The 20,217-nt window shown below is 42.2% G+C and overlaps 1 protein-coding gene across 2 annotated transcripts in view; it reads left to right on the top strand.

Annotated features, from left to right (window-relative positions):
* The window catches only part of slit3 (slit homolog 3 (Drosophila)), a 234,015-nt gene that overhangs the window by 137,139 nt on the left and 76,659 nt on the right, over window positions 1–20,217 (top strand). Inside the window, exons 1-2 of one of the 2 annotated variants that reach the window (XM_058649323.1) lie at window positions 5,771–6,007; window positions 6,185–6,256. Coding sequence is in view for 1 of the 2 variants with exons in the window: in XM_058649322.1 (XP_058505305.1) it covers window positions 6,185–6,256 (72 nt within the window). In the remaining variant the exon portion in view is untranslated. Of the gene's footprint in view, window positions 1–5,770; window positions 6,008–6,184; window positions 6,257–20,217 lie in introns of those variants that run through there. The other variant, XM_058649322.1, reaches the window with a different exon arrangement.

Here is a 20,217-nt window from a genome sequence, read left to right as displayed (position 1 = left end):
ACAGTGGACAAAAGAGTCAGGCGTATAAATTACAGCCTGTGGAAATCTGAAAAAGCTGAATAATTGGAGGTCTTGCATCCATTTTTAAAAGACTAAATCTTAAAATGAAGGTGACACAGAGAGCAATATTGCATATACTTTACTTACTCGTTACTCCTCTTCAAGTCAAAAATATGGTGGCCATCTTCCCTGAAATCAGATTCTCATTTTTCTTTGAACGACACAAACCTCCTACGCACTTCCTTCACTGGCAGGATGTCGCTGATTCATTAAAGGTTGTGATCAGATGAGACAGGAAAGAGGAAATGTCAATAGCTTTGTCTTCTTTGTAATAAATTTAGCTTGACAGCAACAACAAACTCCCCCCCCCCCCCCCCCCCAACAAACTCCCCTATGTTTCATGACAATGATTGGATTTGCAATTCAGTTTTAAGGTAACGTTTACTCAAACTCATGTTGTGGAGAAGACAATCTATTCAAGAGCAGTGGTTGGCCTTTTAAATTGACATCGTTTAGAGTTTTGTATTGTTGCTTTAATCGTCTTTCAAAAAAAAAAAAAAATGTACCATCCTTGACTTCATGTACCAATCTCAGTCCAGAACACAATTAAAAACCAATAACTGTGAGCCTTCATTTACCCTTGAGAATCATTAAAAGCGGACTCATCATTTGCAAGTCAAAAACCCTTTTTGTATGAAAAACCATTTACTGAATTAAGGCCGCCTATGTTCGTCCACTTAGCATTAATCGTATTTATCAAGGACTCCAGCTCATCCATCAGCACAATAACCAGAATTGGTCATCTAATATATATACTGTATGTTGCAATTTAATAATATGATAATGATAATATATATACATATGTATATATATATATATATATGTGTGTATGTATATTTATATATATGTGTCCATTTATATATTTTCTCTCCTTTAGTTTTTGTCTTTTCAATCTCCAACCTTTTCCCCCCCCAGACAATTGTGTTGGTCTTAAACGTTCCTCTCTCCAGTGGACCAGCTCATCTTTTTTTATTTTATTTTATGTCCTACAGCAGTGGCTCTCTCCAACTTTTTATACCAAGTACCACCAAGGAAACGAGAAAATATGGAGCTCTTGCCAAGTAACGCCATTATTGTCAACGTGAAAGGAGGCGCAGGAGGCAGATTTACTCCCCATAGGATAATTTGCTCACTCCTCATCATCCTCTTCTTCTTCCTCACATTTACTTTACACACTATGGAGAAATTAGGTTAAGATGAAGCGAGAGATAAGGTGACCCTACTTAATTAACCAAACCACTCCAATCACATAATCTGGTATATAGAGTAGAACAGTATTTCTGATCTTCCTCCAAGTACCAGAGGAAGCTCGTGTACCTCTGGTGGCACACATGCCACAGTTGGAGAACCGTGGTCCTACACCATTCTCATCTCTTCATCATCTCCTCTTTTCCCATCCTCTACCCTTCACTCCCCTGGAACCCTTTCCGCTTGTCTTTCTTCAGTCCGTTCACCAACCAGTGATCTGTTCTATTGTCTGTGTGTCACACTTCTTTCTCCACATGGTTTCTATCACAGTAACAACAAAAATGCAGCTTAGATTGTTGACCTGCTCTGGTAAAAGCAAACCATTTTTTTGTCTCCTTATTTAATGAACCATTATACTGAGTAGTCAGTCTTTCTCTCTCTGATCAAGTGTGTGTGTGTGTGCGTGCGCCTACCTCTGCCACCATCTGGAGCAAAGGGATGAGTTGAATCTGTCTGCAAATAGGCCTTATGATAGACATGATTAAACAACCTAATTGTATGGAAGGGAAATACATTTTTCCACACCTGTTCTGCCCGCCGACAATCTGAACACGGCGAAGCGCACACGAGGTCTGTGAATTGAACACAGTCGTACAGAGAGAAAGAAAGAGAACACAGACTCAACACAGAGTTCACCCTCGTCTCCGATTCATACCAATCATGTCACTGCTCGTCAGGGTGCTCGGTGAACAAAGCTGTCAGAAATAAAATAATCATATTACAGATGATGGAATCATTTACTGAGGAGAGTGATGGAAGATGAAGTGTGTGGCAACTAATAATACACCAGTTATTCTCTGTACTGGGAAAATTAAAAATGATCAGCTGCTTGGAGAGTGTTCTGTTCTCAAAACCATTAAGACATTATTGGGTCGACAGAGAGCCGGGGTATCTTTGCCTCTGAACTTTAAGAAGACATTCATGTCACTGAGGTGTATGAGGTATGTTGCATATCAAGAGAACTTCTCATCCAGCAACACAAAGTCTCACCAAAGTCGTTTTTACACCAAATAAGCCCATGGTAACTGAGATAAAGTGACTGTGGGAAAAATCCCAGTGATGATTTATTAAAACGTGGACAGTTCAAATCCCAACCTCCTGTACATACAGTTGTTCTATTATTAAGACACCATGAATCAATAACAATGGCAGAACTGTATCCCTTTTGATATCAAAAGCAAGGTTTGCATTTGAACTGAATGTTTAAAAATTAAAAAGTCTGGGTCACCACAAAATGATTAAATGATTAAAAAAAAGGTGCAACTTAATGATATAAATTAAATTGAAAAAAAAGTATTGTTGCCGCGTCAATGTATTGTTGTAGCAATATTTGCTTCTTGCACAAGTTTGAGAAATCATTTCATCCACGAAAACATCCTTTATTCGCTAAATCTTTTTTTTTTCCGCACTCATTTGTTTTTACATTTTTTTTTTTGATTTTCCACCTCCCTGAAGCGTAATATGTTGTATTTCAAAACTTTTTTCCAAATTTCATCAGCCTGTTTTTATGTGCAAATCAAAGATGCCCATAAAACAGGCTGATACAAACCTTATTATTGACAAAAGGAAGCCTTTTATAACCACAAGTGACTCTGGCTGTGTCATGTGTCTCCATGTGTACCAGTTTACTGTGATTTTTTGATTTTTTTAAAATGTAAGCCCTGTAATTACATTAAACACAAATATGGCACAGCCATATGCTGGTATTATCCCTAGACTGATTATATTTTAGAGTCCAGTCATATAACAGCTGCTCACACTCACAGCTCAAGCACCCACAAAGAAAAAAAAAAATAATAATAATCTAAGAAGCAAATCCCAGCTTCTCACAAGAGTGCAATTCTTTTAGACTGTTATACAACCAGACCGCTAGTAGCTCACATTTATGACCCTTCCTGTACAAATTGTGCTCAATTAATCAATCAGCACACCATGGCAGGAGGGAACATACATCCCAGTCACCTCTAAAACATCACGACTCTCAAAGCAGATGAAAAACGTCTCCTCAGTTCCTAGAATCCTTTGGAGGGCCGAAAAATAATTATGTTCAGAGCCAAACCTGGCCTGTGGGCACGGGGGTTGTTTGATATTTACCGTCTCGAGTCCAAAGTGAATTCATGCCAGTTGTTAACCACGAGCAGCTGGTCAATATCATGTAGAAATACATGTGAAAAAATGTGCTTCGCTGCACAGCACCAGGCGGCGAGTGTTTCCAATGAACCTGAACTTCCCCAGCGCTGAGAAAATGTCAAAAAGTCAGAGCACATGATTCAGCCAAGTTGTGGCGCCATTTTGTCACCATGTAAGCGTACATGTTGATGTATGTCAGCAGTCAAAAAATAACTTGATTATAGGTCCAAGTGGGTAACGTTTAGGAGGGATTACTGGCAGTCATTGAATATACTACCCAGACGGAATAGTGGAATAAGTGTATAATTGCTTTAAAATAAAAATCATTTGGTTTTTCTAGACCTTTTTTATATACTGTAAGCAAGGGCCTTGCTATAAGGAAGCAGCCGTCTTGTGCTGAACAGAACAGACAAATCAGCCGTGGTGTGTGTTTTGCTTTTTGAAATGGACTCTTATTACTCAAACAAAGAAGAAAGACATGCAATGAACCTTTCGGACGAGATTAATTATACAAGTAATTATTACCAGAGATTCTCAGTGATTTTCATCCCGTCCAAATGTTGCATCTCAGTAATCATTACCGGACGATGTCAGTAAAGATTATGGCGACTTTTACCTGGCGTAAAAAGGGCCGGAAAAGTCCTTATCCCGTGCGAATGGACCAGCAGTAAAAATGTCCGTAAATATTCTGTCATCTTATGTTTACAAGTAGTTTTCCATGGAATTTCAAGCATGGATCGAGGCATTTGACGTGATAAAGTGAAGTTGTGGATCAGGGTCCGCCACACCCATCGCCCTTCCCACGTTGGGGCCCTTGTCAACAGAACATGTGCGACTGGGACAGACTGAGCGATTTACCTGAGATTTCTTATCCCGTGCTAACTGGCCATTAATATTACAGATTACAGTCCTGTGGTAAAATTACATTAATCCACCTCCCCATGTAAAGCTAATCCAGGACTTAAGATAATAACCACTGCCTTATGTTGAAATACACGTCTGAGTTAAGTACAATACAAATCCCTCCCACACACCCACTGTGATGTGCACATATAAAGACAAACACATGAATACTGTATGTAGCTCCTGAAGCCCAAATGCAATTTCTGTTGCCCTGCAGTAAAAAAAGCCCAGCTCCTGCTTTGGGGACCACCGTCCTCGGGCTTTCATGTGGACATGACTGATACAACAGGTGCTGCTGTGAGCCCATGCAGACACCAGGGCTGGGTGGAGAAGAAGAAAACCAGATTCAAAAGGTCAATAACAGGGGGGAAGAAGTGGATTAGCGATGGATAGATGGGAGCGCGAGAGGAGAGAAGGTGAAGGGGAATCAGAGACGAGGAGGAGGAGACTTGAGGGCACCAGAGGGAGAAGAAATGGATTATGAATGGAGAGAGGAACGAAAACATGAACAATCGGGGAGATGGATGCTCTGAAACAAGGGAGGAAAAAAGGAAAATACAAGAGAGAAGGATTAGGGATGGAGGGCTTTAAGAAGAGATGGGGAACGGGATGAGTGGAAGAACATTAGGGTGAAGTGATATGCTTCTAAGCAGACTTGTGTAGCCATGCTCTGTATCCTGTGTGTGTGTCTGCAGGTGCATGTGTGTGTGTGTGTATATGTTCAACAGGCTAAACGTCACTCATCCTTCCTAGAAAAAACTACAAGCTACTTTTGAATTTCTGCCCTCTGTATCCTTCCATCTGCAATACATGCATCTGAGAGGGGGAGGAGAGACAGAGGGATGGATAAATGGATAAGAAGGAGGGAGGGAGCAGTGAAGGTTTCGGGGTTGTTGGGTTCATGGATGGAGGGATGGACGTTGGCGGGGGGGCAAATTAATGTAAAGGCAAAGGATGGATGATGGAGGGGCATGGAGTGCATCTGGGAGTCCGGTGATCGAGGCGACCAGCAAGGAAGGAAGGATGGATGGAAGGAAGGAAGGAAGGAAGGAAGGAAAAAAAAGGAAGGAACGAGAACGGGGGGGAAAAGTGGCCGAGTCGTGACTGTTGGTTGATTTACGGAGGCTTTCCTTTTAATGAAATTGTTTCAGTGACAGAGCCGGTAAAAGGCCCTTAATGGATTGGCTGGCCTAATGTAATGAAATTACTCCCTCTTTCACTACAGAGAGAAAAAAAAAAGAATAAAAGAGGACATGAGGGAGGAGGAGGAGGAGGAGGAGGAGAAAATGCAATTAATATTTACAGAACAGACAAGCAGGGTGGGCTTTAGTAGCTACGGCGTGCTCGCTCTCTTCTTTAGTGTGTCTACCTCTCTCATCCCTCTCTCTCCCGGTGGCCAGTGTGCGTTGGGCGTACGGCGAGGAAGGGAGGTGATAGGCTGATGCCAGACAGGCCACTACAGCGCACCGGGCTCCTCTCTTGCGCTCCTCTTTTCCTCCGCTCCTCTCCTCACGGCTGGCCACATCAGCGCTGAGGTGCGAGACTTCACCTTGCAGCTTGAGCCGGGTTTCCCCCGCGGTGTGTGCGTTTGTGTGAAAGTGTGTTTGTGTGTGTTGGGAAAAGAGTTGACGCCAGCTACCTGCGATCTTAAAAACCCACTCCTGAGGTATCACCTTACACACACACACACACACACACTCGCTCACTGATTCACAGAGCCTATCTTTTGTTAGTCCCTCCCCCAGCTGTGCAGGACCCTGCCGACTTGCGCTGACTCTCTCCCGTCTCTGTCTCTCCCTCTCTCTCGTGTGTGTGTGTGTGTGTGTGGGTGCGCATGGTGCAGGCAACTGGACAGCAACCACATCAGCTGCATCGAAGATGGAGCTTTCCGGGCGCTGCGTGATCTGGAGATACTGTAAGTAGAGACAAACCCTGGTCCTCTCTCTCTCTCCTCCTCCTCCTCCTCTGCCTCCTCTTCTCATCATTCTCTTCTTCTCCTCCGGTCTATTAAGCAGGGATCTGTCCTGCGCTCTCCTCCGTCTCTCACTCACTTCTTTGCATCCTTGTCCTTGCACGCCTCCGTCACTTTATCTGCTGTATCTGTGAATGTGAGGTGAAACTTGCTGTTTGTTGAGATTGTGTTTATTTTTTAATGCTCCTGTGTGAATTAGCATCATCACGGCTCCTGTATGTGTGTGTAAGTAAAGTATTGTGCGCATTGCTTACAAGGGAAAAGCTCAGCGTACCTGTTTGTTCACCAGTGAATGTGTTGTCCTTGACTTACAGTTTACTGCAACTACACACACACACACACACACACACACACACACACACAGAGACTGTAGGAAAAGTGTATCTGTCACCTGCTGTGGTTTAATGCATGTGTGGGTGACTCCCTCTGCATATAGAAAGACGTTAATGCTCCGTGTCCACTTCCAGCTGTGTGTGTGATTGTGTTTGTTGCTCTGTGTGTGTGTGTGTGTGTTTTTTCCTGTAAGAAAGAGTGTGTAAGTTTGTGTGTTTCTGATTTGTCCACATTTGAGTGAGTGGAATCTGTGCATTGTGTTGGGAATGGTGTCTACCTCCCCTCTCACACATGTGTGTGTGTGTCTGTGTGTGGGTGTGTGTGTGTTCTTGCACAAAAGCAGATGCTGCTCTGTGCACGTTAGCCTCAGCTCAGCTGTCAGAGAGGATGTACAATATCCCACAATATGGTGGGAGATCAATCTGTGCGAAAAGAGACGACTTGATTAAGGTTTTCCTTTGGTTCGGTTGCGTGACACAACCGTCGCTTGATGGCAGTTTAGTCACATGTTCTGCTGTGGGGGAGACGACAGGTGGAAAAGGTTTAGCAGCGTTGTTGCTGAACGTGGTTTTCAAAAGGGTGAAGATGTTAGAGAGAAGGACAAAGAAGCAAGGAAAAGAACAAATAAGGCTCCATCATTACAAGTGGACATGGTTCAGGTCCATTCAGTAAGAGGAACGGCCCTCATTATGCTCATAAAACTGGGCTTCACTTGAAATGTGTGGAGAACATTTAATTTATTTAAAAAAAAAATTTCAAATACCAATTAGGCAATTAATGGTTTCATCTGTGGGGGGAAAAAAAACAAGAATGACATACAGTGAGTCAGGTTATTAAAAGCAGAGATGATCATGTAAAATGAAGTTGTAACCCACAGCATTATCTGCATTGAAACCTAACAGTAACAGGTAACATCTTAATGAACGTTCTGCTGTAAGTGTGACTGGTGGTGGTGCAGCAGCAGCAGCAGCAGCAGCAGCAGCAGCAGTAGCGTTGTGCTGCCTGATGCACTTACATGAATGATTCAAGAGTACAGATGACACAGTGGTAAACATTCTAGGCGTTGGAGCAAAGCCACTTCCAATTTTTTTACTACTCACCTTCAATGCATTGTGCGTCAGAAAGGTGTTAAGATACGTCTTTGTGCCCCACAACATTTTTTATACCCTCGCTTTTGCTGCTGCGAGAAAAAGTTTATTTCACCACCTTTCATTCAGCCTGTCACATTGTCACGTCGCCTCTCCTCAGGTTTTATTTCCTTATAGCAAAGTTAGTGCTCTTTGATTCCCCCAGCCTCCATTTTTGCTCAGCGCACAATGGAAGTGATGGGGGGGGGGGGGGCTGCAGACAGGCAGAGGTGGTGGTGGTGGTGGTGGTGGGGGCGGGGGGTGATCGGCAGCGTGAGATACAACATATTAGCAATTCATAAGACTCTGACAGCTGAGTGCTTGGCAAGATTTACAATTCACTGTAAATGTGGAGCCATTCCCATTCAGCAGACAGCGTGACAGCACACAGTATATTCAGTGAGTGTGATGTTTTAATAAAGACAGGTGTGTGTGTGTGTGTGTGTGTGTGTGCACGTGTGCAAAGGGCATGAATGACAGTAAGCAATTCTGCCACTGGACTGCTTTTTATTTCAAGCATCTTAAAACACACACACACACAGACTCATGTGTCCAGTTCTGCAGTTGATTTTGTGATTGAAGGTCATGTGACCACCATCAGGTAGGTCTATGTGTGTGTGTGTGTGTGTGTGTGTGTGTACACCTGCGCTTACAAAACATAAATGTGTGTGTATGCTTTAGGCTTGTGTTTCTATCCTTTTGAGGACCACTTTGTATGTCAGGTGTTTTATTGCAAGAAGTTTTTCACAAGTGTCAGTCCAGCAGATCTTCAAAGAGCTTTTTTTTGGGTTTTGAATTCTTTAGGTCAAAATTTAGGGTCAATCATCATTTATCAATAATGATCGATAGCTGACCAAGCTTTTACTTTAGCAGCTGCGATCAATCATGTAGTTGTGATAGAGGTTTTAAGCTTTTGGCAGCACAATGAATGTACCCCATGTTTGTGCGTGGATTTTTGATCGTCTGAGGCTGGATTTACATCAATCCCCATGTTTTTGTCTTATACATCATCACACATCAGTCACTAGTCAAAAACAAAGACTTACTGCATGATATTAAGCGAATCGGCTTTTATTTTAATGTCGATTCTTGTCCAAGTTTGTACAAGAAGACTGGCAGACGGACGGATTGTGTGCGTGCACGTGCACGTGTTTGTCATTTGTGTTTGACTGAGTCCCGCTAATTGAAAGCGTGCGCTTCTAACAAATCTCCACATTAATTAATCAAGTCATTTTTAATTAGCCGTTGTTTCGTGGTGGACTGGGTTTTATCTGAGCTGCTTAATATGTTTCGCAGCTGCAGCGCTGACGAGTCAGAGCTCAACGCTTCGGGGCTAGTTTTGGAAAAATGCTAAATGGATTTTGGTTTTGTTAGTTTTATTAATCATGTTGTAATTGGCGTAGAAATGAAGGGGGAATGATGGGTGTTTTTTGAATTATTATTATTAAATTAGACAATGATGAGACATTTGAAAACACGTTTTTGAATGAAATTGAAATGAAGAATTTGGTGTTAAAATGGCGAGAAAGCGACATCAGATGTGAAGTATTCTTCATTTTCTGAAAGGAGAAGGATGTAATATGTGTATGTGATGTAATAATACTAAAATGACACTATTTTGAAGTCAGCTCAGGTGTCTGAAAAGCCTACTTGACTAGTCTTATAGTCATTTAATGCACTCCAGTGAGCGAATAACTGTCGGTGCGGTTTTACTCTGCAGTCGTTTGGCGACGGCAAAATTACATTTTACTAGCAACGTTAGCTTTTATATTTCCTGACAGCAGACCTTTTCCACTCAGGTCGACGTTTTGCACATTTACAACATATTCACAGTGTGAACTGTGGAGAAAAAAAACAAAAACATTTCATTTGGGTTGAACATGGAGACGACATCAACTGTAATGTCACGTAGTAAACGGATAATGTGGCGGTAATATTTACGCTGCCTTCACGCGCCCTTCGTCGGAAAGATGATTCTTCCCATTTGTGCAATCGGAACTACGAGGGCGTTATAGTAATTATAATAAAAAATGTCAAAGGTTACCTCCACTCAGGAACTCGTTTATCAAAATTATCTCCCAATTTCCCACTGGAAATGGTGACGTGAGGGGACATTCATGTGAAAACTCTGGAATGAACCATGATTCTAAAAGCCCGTGAAGGCAGCATTAGTGAACCAGGTTGTCCTGGTTGCTGTAACTCGGAGCGTTAGAGCAAGCATTGCTCGCGAACTCTCTGCAATCACACCGAGGTTTGGTCCATCACGAGAAAAGGACGTTGGCGCCAATATTCTCAGTGTGGGGCTCTAATTGGCACTATTACATGTGGTTTAAGACAAATAAAGACTTTAGATGCTAATATCCAACACTTTTAATCGTTAGTTAATAAGTGTCTGACAAACAACTAATGTCTATATTCTCTAACTAATTAGAATTGCTGTTAATCTCCTCGTCTTGGTTTGACAGACACCCTGAAGAGGTTCAGGGAGACAGATGGAAACGACTAAAGACACTTTTACATTCACCGCTTCCTTTGAAATCTGCTCCCTTTACTCATATGTCCACAGATAGTCTCTTTCTCTCGCTTCCTCTTCGGTCTCTGCTCTCTCTTTCATGGCTGCCAGGATGAAAGTGGAGGATCAGTGTTGTAAAAGCAAGGCAGTGCTGGGCTATGATTTATTTAGACTCAAAAGGACTGCGGTTACTATCCTTTCCTTTCGTCTTTTTTTTTTTTTTGCCAGAAGAGACAAGACACAAGAGAGATTCTTTTTTTTTTTGGGGAGGTGGAGAGTGTTCACAAAACGGAAAAGGGCAAAAAAAAGAGGGATGTATGAGGGGAGGAGGAAGAGAGGAAGAGTGTGGTATTGGTGTTGTAAAACCTGTCAGTTTTCTGGCCATTCTTTATTCATCTGCTCTCAGACCTGAATAGAGGGATAGAAGGAGAACTCACGTTATGCTGAGGAAGAAAGACGAATGGATGGAGAGAATTTTAGAAAGAGGCAGAGAATAGAGAGATGTAGGTGGATAAGATTGAAGATAAGAGGCATGAAGGGAAGGATAGTAGAGTGATAATAAAGTGGAAAGATATAAGATACAATACAAACAAGTGAGGACGAAAGAGTCAAGTTGTTGCAGTTAGAAAATAAGGTGAGGAGTAAATAGGTGTGTAGGACACAGAGCTGTGAAAGTCACGAGAGAACGAAAAAGGGAGACAGAGATTCAGGAAGAAACACTGGTGTGATGTTGGCTGGTAAAAGGAAAAAAAGAATAGAGATGGAAAATAGATTAAATCAAAGGGAGGGAAGCAGGGAGGCATTAATTATTGATGGAACAAATGTCTGACTGACTCAATTTGGCCCTTTGTTGTTTCCAGACCACCAAGGCTGTCAGATGGAAGCAGCTTTTCTCAAAGTGAGATTGAAGTTCCTGACGTGGGCTGCTGGCGTGTGCATGGATTTTCCCATTTTTATAAATAGCAATTTCAACAAAAACACTGTTATAGAGTTTGTGGGTTTTTGTTTTTTTTACATACATGTTTAATTAGAAGGGAAGTTTCTTACCTGAAGGGTGACACTGAAACAATTTTGTCTGAATAAACTGAATTAATTTAGGTGTTACCAATCATAGTATAATACAACAATAATCATAGGTGCAAAGGTTCATCATCAATCATCTCCTGCCTTATAAACAACACTGGGTCTAACTTGACCTCTTGTGAAGGTCATCTTCTCTCTCTTTTATTCATATCCGCCCAGTGCCCCCCCCCCCCCCCCCCCCCCCCCAGCCTTAAATGCAGATAAACTCCAGCACTGCCACGATGAAAAATTAAAAAAGGAAATTAGCACACTCTGGTGATTTTAGGTGCTTCTGCCTGAAGATTAGATTTAGTCGTCTTTGGCTGGGATATTGCCAGTCAATTTCTGAAATTAACTTTTTTTGGCTCACTCACTGAAGCCAGTGTGCTAACAAATCATTGCTTTCACCTTTGTGGCCAAAGTTATGAATTTATATTCTTCAACAGAATCCTGCTGCAGACGCCTTTTTAACTCCGAAGACCAAAAAGACACATGTTCACATGTTACTATTCTGAAAAGCGGAGGCACCATATCGATTCTTTCACAAACAAACAAGGGCCGGGTCTTTTCTGCATGTGCGTGCAAACCCTTGGTTCCGTTGGTATTCAAACAAGCGACTGCTTCAGTCCAGTGATCCACACATGCATACTCAATCTCTTGCACCAGGAAACTTCCCTCATTAGTACGGTATGGTGTGGTACATATTTGTTTACGTTCTCATTAGGAACAGAACCAAATTAAACGTTCAAATTTCTGGTACCCTTGGCCTGAGGGGGCCCAAAGCCACAAACCGAGCAGGAAAAAGCTGCATTGTTGTCTGTTGTGTTGCGTTCAATGTCATCGATCGTTGTCGGTGCACTGGTTACAACGCACGCCCCGCCTACCAAGTGAAGGTTCTGTTCAACACAAGCCTGACCATCTCCAAACCGTACCGTACTGTACCATGATGGAAACACAGCTTTATGAGTTTAAGAGTGATGCCAACCTGTAGATCAGTTAGAAAAAAGACTTAAAAAAGTCGGACAAGATTTTGAAAGAAGTGGTTTGAACAGAGATAGAGAGTAAGTACTTAAGTTTTGTTTTACTAGACAAACCAATATTCCTCCGCCTCTGTTCTGTGATTCTCTTCCAGGAATTAATAATATTGAAATATTGATTACATGATTTAAAAAAAGAACAAAAAAAACAGCTGTTGTTCCAAAAGGTGTTAACAAACTGTCAAATCTGTCAACGGCAAAAAAAAGACCGACCCAGAGTTCACCCGTTATTCTCTCACACACTGCAGAGCGTGGCGGCCTTTATCATATCTGTCATTAAACACCATCAAACAGCTACATAATAAGTGATTTTCCTAATGACGACAGTGAAGTTGGAAGTCTTGACAGTCAACAGAAACATTCATCTTGATGCTCAACGAGCCTTTTTCGTCTAAACGCGAGCTCTGAAGGCGTCAGATCCCCGCCGCTAAAGTTCATTAACACATTTCTCATGTTTTTGGAAGTGATGCGGGTGTTTGATTTGTGTAATTATTCCACGGGTCAGACCCTGCTCAGAGCTGCGTGTCCTCACAAGATTGTGTCTAATAACTGTAGCAGGGGTTTCCCATGAGAAAGCACTGATTAGTACTGATTAACAGACAAATAAACACGGCGACTATTTCCCTCCTAATATTTCTATTTCATTCTGCTGTGATGCTGACATCAACACAGCGAGGGAAACGAAAACATGACTTTAACTCATACTAGCGCATGATTGAGGAGAGCAACGCGACGGTTGAACTCGACTACCCCGCAGTTGGCTTTTCTCCTAATACTATGATTGCACCTCTTTTTTTTTCTTTTAATGCCTTTGATGGTGAACGCTACATGTGCTCAAACTTGTACGGGCAATAAACACAGCAGAAGTGGAAACGTAATTATGTGATAAACACAGTATTTTTATTTGGGAGAGGAGCCTCTTGATCCACCCTGTCGATCCGCTTCCCAGAGAACTCCTCGCCTGTTGCAATCACGTCAGCGCAGATGGTTTGCATTCCTGCTGCAGCAGCAGCTAATGGCTGCGTGCGCTAGTGCCTGTGTGTTCTTACTCCGTGAGAGCTCATTTAACGCTGAGTGCTGCTGATGAATCCAGGCCAGCCCTCATTCACTCTAAAAAAAAAACCTGTTACATTAATTATTGTTCATTTATATAAATGAGGAACGCTGAATAGCTGGAACTGTCCTTTAACCTCCGACAAGTTAGAAGTGTTTGTTTTAATGTTTTTTTTTTTCGTATAGGTCCACTGTATAAGAATTATTAAAAATGACTGCCCTCTAATGGTGAGACTGCATAGTGCAGCCTCCACTTACCCAAGCGTGCCAGGGATCTACGGTGTACCTTTCTGCCATTTGCTCTTTCTTCTTTGTTGGCTTATTTCATTTTTTTTTTTCGTATTGGAGTTTCGTCCACATGGATGCGGCGTTTTTTGGAGACCTGAAACGTTTGTGTTTTGTTTGAAAACGAGTCCCAAAAGTGGGAAAATCTCAAAACGCTGACGTAGACGGTTGTGTAGACGGCGAATACGCTACTTGACTAAAGCGATGACGTCATTAGACCCACTGACTGTCCCTGTCTTTGTCGTCTTTGTTGCCTGTTCTGTTTACTTTACACTAACTTTTATTTTGTCTTTCTTCCATGCGTAAAACGTCATCTTCTCAGTTGTTGGTGTAGCCTTACAGCGCCACTTACAGTCCTGGCGTGTGTACTACAGTTATTTTGAGTCATTTTGTGGCATTGCCGCGTGGATGTGGCCTTGGTTTTAAGAGATTATACACTTGTACAAGCATCGCTTATGGGTAGTATTTTTCCTCCTTAATGTTACACACTGGGCCTTTAACTCTGTGCTTCTTAATTACACTGCAGCAATCTGCTCAGTGTTAATCTGTGGTGTAAATTTGCGTTACATTCAGCTTGGGTTGCTGCAGATCAGGCAGTCGAGCGGCAGGTAATCCACTAATCTGAAGGATGTTTGTTTTGATTTGATTTTGTCAGCATGTCAAAGTATCCTCACAGTCGACGGTTGAATGGCTCAATCTCAGCAGTGACTCAATACAATTCAAGTGGTAGCTAACGACAGAACAGTGCCGTGCAACCTTTAGTTATGTCTCCAGCTGAACACATATTAAAAATAAAATTGGAACTCTAGAGTTTATCGTGCCCATTTTATTATTATATTTTTCTTCCGCTGCATTTGTTTGCAGTAAGACAGTTTGTAGATTGATTTTTTTTTCTCCACAAGGGCAAACCAATCATTACTAATGCGCTGCAATGTCTCAATCGATCATATATAATCTATTCGAAAACACTTACCAAATAGCTAACACCTAATTTGGAATTCCGCTGTGTTTTAGCAAGTGTGTCTGTGTGTCTTTGAATGAGTTGATCCAGTTAGCACATGTGTCTGCCAGGCCACCTCAGAATAAATGATGGCTCCCTCTGTGATGATGAATGGTAATTTAGATTTAACATAACTGGACTAACGAGCGCGCTAATGACTCCAAAGCTAGTCTGGACAGCTCTCACCCGACGGCTCACGCCTTGCATCCCAATGAGCTGGGGAAAGGGCACCCTCACACACACACACACACACACACACACACAGTGAGAAAGAGAGAGAGAAGAAAACACGCCCAAGGGTTTTAATAAATGCATGCATACAAAATCAGAAATTCACAAATGGTTCTGGTTGTGAAGCACACACACACACACACACTGAGAGTGTAGGCTGGTTTTGCATCAGTGTGTGAGGCACTTTTTGTGTGCATGTGTGTGTGTGTGTGTGTGTGCTCCTCTAAGAGTTAGATGAGTAGTGGAGAGCAGCAATGTCAAGCTAATATGAAAGTGATTGATTAATAACTATTCATAGAACAGTTTTCCCCCAGCTCAAGTAGATGCAGTTTTTTGTTCACTGATCCTTCCTCAACTTTTTTTTGTTTTTTGTTTTTGTTTTTGCTGCTGCTGACAGTGAAGATTGATGAAAAAAAGATAAGAACCTTTTAGGGAATAGAGGATTGTTGCTGTTATTTTTTCCTGTTTTATCCGTTTTATTCTTTTCTCCCCCTCCAAAGAGCTAACGATATACACGAGAGCCGCTCTTCCTCACGTCTTTGTTGAATGACATGCCGTGTGACTTTATAGCAATATTTGTGCGTTGCCATTATTGATCTCTGGAACCACTCGTTCCCTTGATGAGAATGCAGGTTCAATACGCTCAACGCCCTCAGATATCTGATCATTTCCTGAAGAAAAACTGTAACGAGCCCATCAGGATGCAGGAGGAACTACCTCATCCATAAACTTTGATTTTTATTTACTGGAAATCAAGCGCCGTAAGAAACGTGGATCACTTTCTTTTCTTAAATCACAGAATACAATATCCTGTAAAGTGACTTTAGTTCACCCCCATTTGAATTCTGATATCAGTGCAGAATCAAAGTCTAGACAGAAGCATATGAGAAAAACCTCGGATGAGACCTTTGCTAATAACATCCTTTGTACGTTCAGATTAAAGCGCTGTGTTTTTTTTTCCTTCTTGGAGATGGAAGGCCTCTTGCAGGACACGCTGACCTCTCTGCTGACACCACAGGAAAGTGACCATGCAGGGAACACGGGAAAAAGGATTGAGCTTGAAAGAAAGCAGGAGTGATTGAGTGGCAGGTGTGATGACACGGCAGCGGCGTCCACTGAACCCGAAATGAATCCTCCCTCTTTTCTTTTTTGAGTGTAGGACAGACGGATCAGATGGTCAGGGAAGTAAGAGGACTCAGGCTGCCGTTAGGTGACCTGACCACGTGGCCTCGCTCACACTCTGGTATGCAGGAGGAGCCCTGGGGTCGCTGTGTACGGACTCTAAAAAGCACCGAAGCAGCTGCATATTTTATGAACGACGCTTCTCCACGAAGAAGCTCTTCTCAGATGAGGGTGCACCACTGTGACAGGAGAGAGTGAGGGTGGGATGAGTGTGTGTGTGCATGCATGCATGCGTGCACGTGCGTGTGTGAGTGTGTGTGTGTGTGGCAGAGGGAATTTGACTGTCATAATTCATATGGGAAGACGGACTGAATAACTCTCTACAAGGTGACTTTCACTCAGGCTGTACCCTCTTGTAACTTTCTTCTTTCTTTCTTTCTTTCTTTCTTTCTTTCTTTCTTTCTTTTTTCTTCGTCTTTGCTCGACACATCATTTTAGTTTAGTAGTAGTGCATATATATATATATATATATACACACTATATATATATAGTATATGTATATAGTCTATCTATCTATCTATCTATCTATCTATCTATCTATCTATCTATCTATCTATCATCACCAAAATGTCTCCTTCCGTGTCTCTTCTTTATCCCCTTTTTCCTCCATTCCTCCTTTTTTCCTTACAATTTTTCCTCTGCTCATCTCTTCCTTCACGTACATCTCTCCTTGGCTCCTCCTCTTCCTCCTCCTCCTCTCACTCATCCCTCCTCTGCCTACTCCTGTCACCTTTTTATTGTGGTCACAAAACCCACTGCTGAAGAAAAGAAAAGGGGGAAAGAGAAAAAAAAAAGACTTACAACTCTCTAGCATCCAATTGGAGTGCGACTGGATTCTGACATCATCCGGTTCGAGTAAGTTCACTGATCATTCAGCCAAGCGCTGAGACCAGAATAACCTTTTCTACCGCTGCTTTTTCCCCTCCATTATATCAAGGGAGAAGAACAGCTAGAAAAATAGAATGACGTGTATCGAGCATGTAAGCCGGAGGCAGTCAATTTTATTTTCACCCGCTGAGCTGTTGACTTCTCAAACCTCACCTCAAGCGGGCCTCTCTCACTCCACAAACTCCTTACTCCTTTGCCAGATGCCATGTTTGAAAATACACTTTGAGGAATAAGGAGGAATGCTATAGCGTTACTTTTTAATGATATTTCCAACTATTCGCTATCATATGAAAGAAAACTGCCCCACTGCCAAATGACTTACACTTGATCCGGGGCAAGGATGGATGAGTGGTCGAGCGAGTCGTGCAGCTTTGAGTGGTCATCAAGACCAGAAACACAGACCATTGACATGACACTGTATGTGGGAGAGCTTATCTAATAGAGTTCATAACACACTTAGATGAAGCTATGGTCCAAATGATTCATATTGTATTGCATATGTATTGTATATAATTAACTTTTACGGTCTGGGGAATAGTGGTGAGCTCACGATATGTGATTCAAGGCAAATAAATGTCATATAAAATGCACAAGTGTATAAATCAACCCGTGACCCCCGTCCCAAATACGATCACACTCATCTCCCTAAATTACACTTTATATCGTTTCCCTCAATGCACAGCATCCTCATCCTGTTTCCATTTGTAAAGACTCCAAGAAATTATATGACCATAGGGTTCCATTTACGTATGTGTGTGTGTGTGTGTGTGTGTGTGTGTCCACCCCTCAGCCACCCCCAGTCCAGATTAAATTTCTGTGGTCGCATGCTGCCTCCAGATCTAGCCCTGATGCAGGGGCACTGGATCAAAATCCCCCTAAAATAAACCTTTCTTGAACCTAAAGTTTTGTAATAGACAGGCTGTGTGTGTCTGTGTGTGTGTGTGTGTGTCTCATAAAGTGGTCTCAGAGGAACCAATCTCTCTTTAAATGGTTGTGCGTTTCCAAGTGTCTTTGTCAATTCTTGTCCGTGTTTCCGCCCTCGACCGCATCTTCTCGTCACGTGACATCTGTCTGTCTGTCTCTGTGTGTGTGTGTGTGTGCGTGTGAGGGGTCAGGAGAGAGCGAGAGAGAGCAGAGCAGTGCTGATTTCTGCTGTTCAGTGATTTTGGGTTTGGCTGGCCTTTTGGCTTCTGTTTGAGTCGGCGGGCTCAGCAGAGCCATCACACCCTGGCAACAAGCATCGCCCTGGCGAGAACGGAGGGCCTGACCTGACAGAGAAAGCAAGAGAAACGGAGAAGCAATGAGGCCGCGTGGGAAAGAGAGGGGAGTTGTAAACGATGGGAAGACAAGGCGGAAGGTCGAAGAAAGAAAAAGCAAAATAAAAAAAAGGTCAGCCACAAATTTTATAAAATGTGAGCAAAGAGGAGAGCAGCTGAGATAAATGTGAGTATTTGTCGTAAAAATGTAGATGTATTTCGAGAAAGTACCTGTGAGGAGAATGGCAGTGTATAAGAAGTAGAGCGAGGAGAAGCTGAAAAGTAGATAGAACACAAGCATAGTGGGTTCATATAGGGCCTAAAGTTTGCAGGTTTGAGAGACACGGGGAAGGTGAGAGATAAACAGATGGAATGAAGGGAGGGTGAGAGAAGAGATGTGAAAGTGAGGAACGAGGCAGCCACACAGTGAGAGAGGAGTGATGCAAGTCGAGAGGAACAGGGGAGGGAAAGAGCGAGGGGGAGTCGCGACAGAGATCACAGCAGCTTTGACGCCACATTTACACTCTCTTACAAATTTAAAACATCCACATATTCTTTCTTTCTAAACACTGAAGATAAGTGAGTGTCTAATTCAAACCAAAGCGTGTGGTGTGTTTCACATTCACACTATACTGTATGTGTTAGAACGTGTGTAGTCTCTGCTTTGGCAGTGCTTAAAGCTGACATGTCCAAAAAGCTCTCTGTTTATGTTATTTGAACATTTATAGTTTGTTTGTCCACTTAAGATCAAATTTCCCCCCAAAAAGTTGTGTTTTATAAGAGTTGTATTCACCCTCCTTTGGTGAATTACAGTCTGTGTTTAAGTAAAGGGAAGTAAATACCTTAAAATGCATTACAATCTCATTTTACTTCTTGAACTTAAAATAGAATATAGACAAAAATCCACACATTTGAGGTCACATGACAAAATAAAAGATGAGTTCTTGACTTCTAACATTTACTCACTGCCATTTGAACAGTGGGAATTTTAAACTGGAAGCTTTTTTATTTATTTTATGTCCTCCACTGCTTTGTGACCACGGGTTAATGTCACGCCGTCAGACGCTGAGAGGAGCTGCAGAATTTATCAACCTCGGAAAATGTCATCAGTTGACAATAACTAATGACGAATATCAAACTGCCTCACCAGTCAGTTATAACAGTCTGATGTGTAAATTATCGACTGAGTTATTATTATAGTGATCGTGTGCTTTCTTTAAAAAAAAAAGGCTAATAAATATCTTTTTTTAGATTTTAAAGACGCAAACTAAAGAACTTTATCACCAAATCAACATTCTTGCATCTAAAAGTCTTTGAAATAAACACATAATTTGTTTAAAATAGCCTTAGAAAGAGTCACATTGTGTGTGCCTACAGTTTTTTTACACACTGGACCCAGAGGATCTTATTATGTAACTCTGTGACATCCCAGTGTTGATTATAAATGTCACATTTACATGAATTTAATTTGCTAATATTTGTATTTCTGAAATGTTATCAGTCAGTGGGCGAGAAAGAAAGAAAGAAAGAATATGCACATTTTTTTATTATTTTTTTTAAAAAAAGGAGAGAAACACATCAACAAAAGTTGATGTAAGAGTTTGCTGCAGGAGAAGGGGCGGAGCTAACACCAGGTAACACCTGAAGGCAGCAGCAGCTTCACACAGAGGGAGGGCGCGGGGGAAACAGGGAGAGCTTCTGCAGAGAGAGCGAGGTGGGAGCGGCATCAGATACGGAGAGAGCTCAGTGCCAGCAGTCTGACCCACACACCATTCATCACATCCCACTGGGTGGCAGGCAGGCAGGCAGGAAGGAGGAGGAGAGATAGTGATGAGCAAGAGGAGGAGGAGGAGGAGGAAGAGGATGAAGAGACTAAAGCGGTTTAAGGTGGAAACCAGGCAGAGCTAAAAGACAATTAGGAGCAGATAAGAGGGCAGC

Source organism: Solea solea, chromosome 14 (assembly GCF_958295425.1).
Source record: "Solea solea chromosome 14, fSolSol10.1, whole genome shotgun sequence".
Classification (NCBI taxonomy): domain Eukaryota; kingdom Metazoa; phylum Chordata; class Actinopteri; order Pleuronectiformes; family Soleidae; genus Solea; species Solea solea.
Note: the sequence above shows the minus strand (reverse complement) of the source record. Positions and strands in the feature narration are given on the sequence as shown.